Below are 9,948 nucleotides of genomic sequence, written 5' to 3'. Positions count from 1 at the left end.
TGTACAAAAGACCACGACTGACAAGGCATATAAGACATAGATCTGCTCCTGTTATCATCAGTTGATCAATCAGTTCTTTTCTCTCACAGTTTAGTCCAGAGTTTTGTGCATTTTCATCCTATAACTATTCAGCTAATGTAAACTATTTACAATACACATTTAAGAAAGCAAGATTTTTGGTCACATCAGCCTTTGTCTTTGTGGACATGTACTTATGTGTCACTCATCTGCAAATGCAGTAGCAGCTTATGTCACCACAAGGGGAAGTGATACATGTTGTTTTCCTGTGCCACCTATGGACTACTTCACTCTAATTGCATTTGTTGGTGGACTCTACATTAGTGTCTCTGTTGCTTCGTAAATGGAAATGTTATACTTCACCCTTTCTGTTGTATCTACCATCTTATTTACTTGTGAGTAATACATTGGCATTCTTTGGGACTTCTGCTAAATTTTAAAATAAGGAAATGATACATCTGAATTTCATCACTGAGCTGAAACATAATGGTCATTTCAAAATGAAACTGAGCTTTACTAAATGAGAATAACTTATCTGTTTGTACCTGTAATGTTTATTTTTGATTCTGCCTTTACTCTTATTTTTATGGTTAATGAACTAAGATAGTCCATTGGCTCTTAGATGTGGATTAATTAGTAAAACAACATTACACAAATACACCTGATTAACACAGTGGTTCTGTCTATTTCTTGAAATGTATCAAATATTCCTTGAACATGCTTAAGTAGGAGCCATTATCTATGTGGTAATGATGTATGACAGTGATGAGACAGAAGAGAAGATCTGAAGCTGATTGTGAAACAGTTAACTGATGGTGAATGCATACTGAAATAGTTTTTCCTTATATTCATGTATTTTCCTCATGTATATCATATACATATTTATTTCCTACATGTTTAGATCCTACTCAGTACACCAAAGCTCAACGTAAGTGTTTGATTATGAATATATAACATGATGCACTAACATAAGGCATCCTTAACAAGATTTGCTCTCGGGGTCCCCCTCTGGTTGAGAAGCGCAATATTAACAAAATAAGCGTCTTTTGCAACAAAGTAGGATCTTAACACCAATATAATATAGAGGGAATGCACCAATAGTAGTCTGTAGAAATAGCGGTAATCACCTACAGAGTGCCGCTCAGACATTTGCAGAAGTGCCGTTCGTTATGTAAGGGATAATGTATAGAACGCCGGTCATTACTGGGAAAATAAGTCCCGACAGGGCGAACCGGACCCCGACGCGCAGCGGAGGGGTCTTGTTCCGCCCTGAAGGGACTTATTTTCACAGTAATGACCGGCGTTCTATACATTATCCCGCTTATTATACGGCTACTTGCCAAAACGAAATAATAAACTCCCCACGATATCACTTTAGCCTACATAACCTAGCCTATTTGTTACCGTTCATCGTGGCATTTGCTGAGAAACAAATAGTTCGCAACAACACAAGCTGCTGAACTTGAATCAAACATTCTTTAGAACACAGCTGATCAACCGTCTGCTGTCACGTTTGAATGAAGTTCCAGTCCTTGCGTAGTGATATGAAAGACGTATCAGAAGCACAAAACCCGTTGCCATTGACAGCGGTAATTATATGTTTGCAGCGGTAATTACATGAATATATCTTACCGCTAGAACTTTGGGAAATCCTATTCAAGTCAATGGAGTGTTCTACTAGCATTGTGAAGAGCCGTATAATAAGTTAAGAGGCAATATGCCATCAAAATTATTTTGGAAACGTTAAGTGTAGGCTACTGCAGAAATAGTAGATAAATATAGCTGCAAAGCAGCAATGAGGGGGCCAAGCTGGTTGCAGATAATTGAGCTGCTGAGATGGCAGATCAATTTGACATTGCCAAGGTCTCTACTGCTTCGCCTGCCAATTGCCTAAAGATCTCTACTGCACCACTTGCCCATTGCCCAGGGTCTCTCAACTGCACTGCACTGCACTGCATCTGACATGCATCAGCACTTCCTGTTCCTCTAGCGCCGCCCTAGTGGTCAAACATTACTAAATGTACTGTGTGTCCAGGATGTGGTCCCGAGTCTCCGTACCACGTTTGGTGTCGATACGAGAATGTGTGGCTAATTATAGCACCCCTTGTGGTCAACGGTGACTACATTTATTGTGCGTCCTCAGGATGTGGTACCGAGTCTACGTACCAAGTTTGGTGTTGATACGAGAAAGTGTGGCTAATTATAGCGCCCCTTGTGGTCAATGGTAACTAAATTTATTGTGCGTCCTCAGGATGTGTTCCCGAGTCTATGTACCAAGTTTGATGTTAATATGAGAAAGTGTGGCTAATTATAGCACCCCTTGTGGTCAATGGTGACCAAATTTATTGTGCGTCATCAGGATGTGGTCCCGAGTCCATGAACCAAGTTTGATGTCGATACGAGAAAGTGTTGCAAATTATAGCACCCCTAGTGGTCAAAGGTTGCTAAAATGATTGTGTGTCCTTAGGATGTGGTCCTGAGCCCATGAACCAAGTTTGGTTTTAATACGTGAAAGCATTGCTGAGATATGACCTAATCTTCTGTTACTCTAGCGCCGCCCTAGTGGTTGAAGGTCACCAAATTATTTTTTTTTGTCCTCAGGATAAGGTCCCAAGTCCATAAAATACGTTTGGTTTCGATAGGTGAAAGCATTACTGAAATATGACTATACTTCCAGTGATTATAGCACCACACAGTGGTCAAAATGCACCAAATTTCTTGAGCCTCCTCCTAATTGGGTCCTGAGACCATGTACCAAGTTTGGTGTTGATATGCAGAAGCTTTGCCGCCAAACTTGATTGGTCGTGATGGGCGACAGGTTTTATATATGGCTCCGAGGAGCAATGCGTTTATGAGTCATGGTCTGATGATCATCTGTGTCAAGTTTTGTGAAAATTGGATAAACTTTGTGACCTGTGAAAACTTTTAAGTGATTTTGGTGAAATTCAGTATGGCGGAATGTCAAACATGGTGGATATTGACGTCATGTGGTGCGTCGAGTTCGGTCTCATCCAAGGATTCCAAATATACCTTAATGTTCAAAATGTGGTGTACGGTTGAAACGTTAAGTGCATAGATGTAATACAAAAATTTAAACATTGGTGGCGCTAGAGCACTCGGAAGTGCAGACTTGAAACTTTGATAAATTAAACATACTGTATGACTGAACCGAATCAATGTGCCAAATTTCCCAACTTGTTACTGTATGGTTCAATGGCAAATTAGCGTTTCGTTATAATAATAATAAGAAAACGTAGAATCACTATGGGTTGCCTCGCAGCTTCGCTGCTTGGCCCCCAATGATGCTCCTGTAAACAGAAATGGTTTGGGCATTTTATAGGCAAAATGTTTCATTCACAGGCCCAAGCAGTGCTTTCTCGTCTGCCTCCTTTAGTCACTTAGCCAGACTGCACTGGGTCAAAGGTGATTAATTACTGTAGATGTGAAATGTGATTAATCAGCGTTCATTTGAATGCATTATTCTGTAATTAATTAATTGAAATGAACATGTTAATTTGACAGCCCTAATCACATGTTATCATCAGTAAGAAAAGAGGGATCACCGGAGCAAAAACATGTTCGGATTGCTTAATTACTAATCCTGTCATTCTGAAACTTGCCTTAGAGATCAGATCATAAATAATCATTCATCACATATTTTGTGTCTGTGTTTTTTAGGTGTTTCACGACCTTCTATAAAAGTAGTACCTGCAGTCATCAGACAGTCTGACTCAGTTCATCTGACCTGTTCTTGGCCTCCCATGTCTGATGTCTCCCAGTGTTCTTTTTGTATAAAGCCAGTACATCTGTCAGAATGTGTCTCCATACAATACTCTGAATCATGCAACTTGGAATTGTCTGGAAATGATCTGTTCACATTGTCAAATCAAAGTGGGATTGCAGAAATTCAACTACGGTGTCTCTATGTTGGAACACAATCACAACCAGTGTATTCTTATCCTTCTGAATCCTCTACGGTCATTGTTGTGGGTAAGAAGATGCACATGTTTAAGCTCATTTATAAAAAAGGTCACATGTTCATATATCATTCATAATATGACATAGACCTATATGGATATTTGGACCTAAAATGCAAGAAGACAGTCGGATCTGATTTGGATTTGTAGCTACTACAAGATCATTCATAATCTGCTTTTCTTATCATCCCTCAGGACCTCCACAGCTCCTGGTCTCTCCTCAGCTCATCAATGAGACAGATACAGGTTATCTGACCTGTCAGACACCTCAGTCCTCTCTTGTGTCTCAGTGCTTCTTCTTAGTGGGGGGGTCACCTGTCAGTATTGTAATGCCATCATGCCAGCTACAGACCACAAAGAAGGATTTGATCCACTGGGCCGGTGTGAGGCCACCTGTACAAATATCACTGAGTTGCTATTATACAGTTACAACAACTCCTCAACTGTCATCTGACCCATCTCAACCAGTTTCAATTACTGTAGGTAAGTGCACATGCATTTTGAATATTGCAAATCAAAGGTTTTTGATAAAGTTACGTTTCAACTTTCTTTGACTGTGTAGGCAGTTCTAGGCAGTATTGCATTAGTGATGTATGTAACTTGACTGTTAAATGAACAAAGGTAAGCAGACAGAACATGTCTCATCCCTTTTGGTAATAGTTAACAATATAGATTATAAAAGTGACCAATGCCATCAGATCAATGCCAGCTGGCAGGTAGAACTCACTGGAGAAGATTTAATTAACCGCCTAGGTGTGAGGCCACCTGCACAAATGTTAGTTGCTAAATTAAAATAGAGAATCAATAATCCCTTATCATTAGTCATCTCATCCATCTCAAACAGCCTCAGTTACTGCAGATGGTAACTTAGCATGAACTACAAATGGTATTTTGTGCATCACAGACAACCCTTGCAAAAGTAAGTGACACACTTTCACAATATTGTATGGCAATGTTTCTCAAAGTGTGGTCCGGGGACCACTGGTGGTCCGCAAGCTATTCCAAGTGGTCCTCAAGCAGACGTGGCAAAATATAATATAAATGAGTTTGCCCTGTTGAACCAACTTGTATGTAAATCTAAACAGTTCTGCAACACTGCCGCCAGTTTAAATTATATGAATCCTCTGACACAAGAAGCAAGGTGCAAAGACAATAAGTAAGGTGGTTCAGTGAGTAGACTTATTGTGTAATATAGCCTACTGTTGACCTACTGTTTTTTTTTAGCTAGGTGGTCCGTGATTTTATTGGCTAAGTGGTCCTTGGTCTGAAAACTGTTGTATGGTTATGAATATAACCTTGGTACTCTGAAGAATGAATGGGAAGTCATCTCTGCATGATGTCATTGATCATTGAGGGAATTTTCCGTGGGCCTTACAATTTATAGGCCCGCCCTGTGATAAACTAGTCCTCTCTAACATTTCTGAAGCAACCAATTCATCTGATTCCTCACACTCTTTACTCTTCTCTTTCTTTTGGCCTGTTCTCTGCTATTCTGTCTCTTGTCTTTGACTGGCTAGGCTCTGTCCTGCCTGCTCACTTCTTCTGGAGGAGGCCTTGCACTCTCTGGCCTCTTTCTCTCTCTCTCTCCTTACTTTTGGGTTTGGTCTTTCTTTTACTTTACAATTACAATGATGTGTCCCAGTACAGTTCTAGGTCTAGTGACACACCTTCTTGTGTTTTCTTATTGTCCTGTATTGTATTGTCTTATTGTCACAGTTTTGTGTGTTCTTATTGTGTGAAGGCATCACAACTAATATAGATTATACATATTTTCATGTGTGAAATTTAATTTAATCAATTTTCTTTTTACAAAGACTCTGGGGGAAGCTGGACCACAGTGATGGTAATCTTGGGAGTGATCATGTTTGTGGGAGGCCTGATCATCTTCTTTCTCTGCCTGAAAACCAGTGAGTTTCTCTTATCATGAGGTCATAGCATAGCTGGATGTAACAGCCATTACTACACACTGGTGGTGGTTAGTAAGGTTCCCCCTTGATAAAGCGCTCTATGAATATAATGTTGTATTTGTTCATAGCTGTGTGATTTGCATATATCAGGGGTGGCCAACCAGTCCAGCATGAAGAGCCAAATTGTTTTTTAACACAACTCAAAAGAGCCGCACAACAAAAAAAGATGCCCACACCACAACAGCGACTTAGACCTACACTTTAAATCTTCTTCTTTTTCATTTAAAATGAAACACTTGGCAGATGCTACAAATTATCGTTTTCAGGAATGAGTAGCAAGCAACAAAGATATTTGACACACATCACAAATTCCCCATCACTGACTGACTTATTAGCATGAGAAATGCTCTGATGTAACAACTGATAAGATGCCAATGTGACCGTCAAATGTTCCGTCGAGTGTCTGCTTCTCTGACTAACGTCTATGTATCATACCTTTACCTTGCACTTGCAAAGGTCAGTGCCTTTGGGAAATGTTCAGGTTTGAAGCTTTTATGCATCAGTTAAGTCTGGCATACCAAGTACCAAACTAACGTGTTAAACAGTTTTTTTACGGTTTTATTTTGGTTATGTTGACATATCAACCAGAAGGGTTATGCTAGCCTACAAAAAAGATTAATCCGCCTTTTGAATGTCCGTGTTCCTCTTTCTATTTACTCTTAGCATCAGGGTTTTCCTGATTGCAACAGTAGCATTACACCTGGCTAAAGAAACAAACGTTTCTGCTTCTTTATGGGCTAGACTTCTATCCACATGACAATAAAATTATTTTAATTTAAACATTGCAGCCTAACTATTGCCAGTACTATCAACTTATGAAAAGCATTGTCATTTACCAGAAATATAGGCTATTTCAAAAAATAAAAAAAACTATAAACCCAAGGAGAAATGAGAACATCAGTTGAGCAGCCGCGAGCCGCAGGTTGGCCACCCCTGGCATATATGATCATGTGTAGGCTGGGAGGCCCAAAAAGTCATCCTATGTCTTTTTAGCGGGATTATTCTTGTTCTTCTGTAGCTCTAATGGAAGAGAGGGCAATTCATTCAGCACTGATAATTAACTCAGTTTCATTTCATCAATCTCTGCTCTACAGGAAGATGTGCATTCAAAAGGTATGTCAAAACAGCGCTGTTATGCTAAATACATAATGTAAGTGTGTATAGAGACACACATCAAAATGCAGAAGTACAAAATGCATACACACACTCCCACCCCCTGCAGCAGCCCCCCTTACACAGGCTCTGTGGTCACTGGTGTGAACATAATGTGTGACTTTATATTTTCACACAGATACGTGCTCCACTAAAAGTGGTGAGCATATTCATGTTCTTTTCTCTTTTGTTTCTCTCTCTCCATCTTAACACAGGGAAGATGCTTCCCCTGTTAGAAGTGTGTGTAAGTATGTGTTTTTGTGTGTGTGTGTGTGCGTGTGCGTGTGCGTGCGCGTGTGTGTGTGTAAACATGTGTGTGTTATATAACAAAATAACAATAAACACTTGAATGCACATGGCTGACTGAGTATACATTCAGATAATATTTTCTGCATTGGACAGATAAGAGTGTTCGTATGGGATTTAGAAGCACTAACATTGCTGTAAGTATTGTACACATTTTACCAAATTCTTTTTTCATAATATTACCTGATATTGTGTGATCCTAAAATAGTAAAATCAGCAAACATGTGAGTGAAGTATACTGTAAGTATATATAAGTATATATACTCTTTTGATCCCGTGAGGGAAATTTGGTCTCTGCATTTATCTCAATCCGTGAATTAGTAAAACACACTCAGCACACAGTGAACACACAGTGAGATGAAGCACACACTAATCCCGGCGCAGTAAGCTGCCTGCAACAACACCACTCGGGGAGCAGTGAGAGGTTAGGTGCCTTGCTCAAGGGCACTTCAGCCATGCCTACTGGTCGGGGTTCGAACTGGCAACCCTCCAGTTACAAGTCCGCCCGAATGATGATGAATGAGTTGAATATGTAACATTTATTTGTCCTCCCATCAGCCTGGTGTGATGGGTGATCAAGGCATGGCACTGTCATCTACAGCAGCTGTCTCAGGTAAGAACACTGTTGTGTATGCAGATATGATTTGTAAGTGATTTGTTAAAAGCATAAGCCAAGACAACACATTGTATTAAAGGATATTTCCGGTATTTAGTACTTTGAGTCCCTTTTCTGGTTTGTTTTGGATGAACTAGAGTGGTGGAAACAGCACCTCATTTGATTAACACCTAATGGTTAAATTAAGCAAGAACACAGCATTCTTTCAATAAGCAGATTTGTAAGCCCTATGTGATAGCCTAAGCATGTCCTTTAATGGAACCAGCGTAGAGACATGCTTTTTTGTGGTTGTGTCATAATGACGTTACTGATCATATTGTGGTTTTATTGTGTGTATTAGATACCATGGTGACCCTGGAACCTGAACAGGGAGTAAGTATGCCTGTATTTCTTGTTTCTGTAAATGTCCATATGCATTTTTTGTACAGATTTGGATACTAATATTCTGTTAATAAGTTAATAATGTCTCTATCCCTGTTTCTCCTCCATATCTTAAGTCTGCAGTGCATCCTGTGTACTCCTCCATCCCTGATATCCCAATTGTGGCCGACCAAGAGGACTGTGCCTCCAGTGTGGAGCATGTGTATAGCCAACTTGAACCCACTCAGGACAACAGCATTTACAATGTACTGCACAACACCTGATTTGGGCCTAGTCATGGATAATTAGTAAGAATGCAGTGTGACCTTGGAATGATTTTGAGCAATTCTTTTTCAGCCACTTGATCTGAGTTCTTAAAGTATCTCTAAATTTGGAGCCTTGCTTACTGCCTCTCAGAATTTCTCAAATCATCATTAATATTGCACCACAGTTAAGAGCATTTCTGAAAACACCTGTGCCCAGGGCTTTGTCCCTTTTGTTGCCACACTGAGGACCTACCTGCAATCCTGTCTTCCCTTGTGTGCATAATTGAGCTTTGTAAGTTCTGTATGTTTTATTTACTGAGAATGTTGTTGAGATTTGTTTGTTAAGAACAAACTAAAATATGCCTCCCACATTCTTTTGGTTTGTTTGTTGATTTACATCGTCTGTATGGATAGACACATGCAATTGTTTATTTATATGCATGTATTACTTACAGTATAGTGCAGGTATGAAATAATGTGTTGTTTTCTATATGTGTTTTCTTCTTTTACGTTAATTCCTGTAATTCTCATGGAATAATGTAAGATATATGAGGATGCCATTTCACTCAATAATGTGTTGTGGTGTTGAACCTGAATATGTTTTGTTTTTCCTCCCTTACTAAACACACACACACACACACACACACACACAGGCGCGCGCACACACACACACACACACACACACCTGAATATAACTCCAATAAAAAGACTCTGGAACTCAACCTGACTAGACTGGACTGTGTTCTCACTGATACCCCCACTGGAATCAAGCCAGCACTACCCATCTTAGTCACACTCCTTTTCAAAAATGTTAAAGGAAGAAAGATAAAAGTACTGCTGTTTTATAAATGTCTACCTAACCTATAGGAGATGCCTTTTGCTCAAAGACAGTGATCAGTGTACAATTTTAAAAGATGAAAAGCTTCTACAAGCTTCCAATCGTAGTCATCATTGGTATGGCACATTTAGGGGTCTAAGAAAAGCCAAGCTACAGATATACATGATTGACCTTTCAACAACAAAGTTAAAAGACTAGAAATGTTTTGTTTTAACTTTAATATCAGCCTAAAAATAGTTTGGCAACATTTTACTTGAAGGTATGTACATAAGAGTGACATGACACTGTCATAATTCTAACACTAACCCTCACCATAACCCTAACTTGTCATGACAAAAACCGAGTGACACTGTGACAGAAGCGTTGTCATAAACACTTATGACTTGTTTATAATGTTTGACAGTGTCATATCACTCTTATGTAGATACCTTCAAATAAAGTGTAACCA

The 9,948-nt window shown here is 39.5% G+C and overlaps 1 protein-coding gene across 2 annotated transcripts; it reads left to right on the top strand.

Moving 5' to 3' along the window:
• Positions 1–309: 309 nt before the first annotated feature.
• Positions 310–9,373, top strand: LOC143126171 (uncharacterized). Of its 2 annotated transcripts, XM_076288084.1 has the most exons (11): positions 310–413; positions 920–946; positions 3,697–4,008; positions 4,191–4,478; positions 5,810–5,902; positions 7,057–7,075; positions 7,330–7,358; positions 7,517–7,557; positions 7,979–8,033; positions 8,377–8,408; positions 8,534–9,373. In XM_076288084.1, exons 1-11 carry the CDS (start codon positions 362–364, stop codon positions 8,678–8,680), a joined length of 1,095 nt encoding a protein of 364 aa, XP_076144199.1. In that variant the 5' UTR covers positions 310–361; the 3' UTR covers positions 8,681–9,373. The 2 variants fall into 2 exon arrangements, with proteins under 2 accessions (XP_076144199.1, XP_076144200.1); XM_076288085.1 differs by lacking the exon at positions 920–946.
• Positions 9,374–9,948: the final 575 nt, after the last annotated feature.

The sequence above is a fragment of the Alosa pseudoharengus genome, unplaced genomic scaffold (genome assembly GCF_046254945.1).
Source record: "Alosa pseudoharengus isolate Yale_2024_CS ecotype anadromous, Long Island Sound unplaced genomic scaffold, YU_APseudo_1.1 YU_APseudo_1.1_scf_16, whole genome shotgun sequence".
Lineage (NCBI taxonomy): Eukaryota > Metazoa > Chordata > Actinopteri > Clupeiformes > Clupeidae > Alosa > Alosa pseudoharengus.
The sequence above is the reverse complement of the archived record's forward strand: the minus strand, read 5'-3'. Positions and strand labels throughout refer to the sequence as shown.

Coding starts and splice junctions, on each gene's coding strand:
- LOC143126171 (XM_076288084.1), top strand. CDS start 362: ATGGAAATGTTATACTTCACCCTTTCTGTTGTATCTACCATCTTATTT. Junction 947..3,696: donor TCAGTACACCAAAGCTCAAC/GTAAGTGTTTGA, acceptor TGTGTTTTTTAG/GTGTTTCACGACCTTCTATA. Junction 4,009..4,190: donor CTCTACGGTCATTGTTGTGG/GTAAGAAGATGC, acceptor ATCATCCCTCAG/GACCTCCACAGCTCCTGGTC.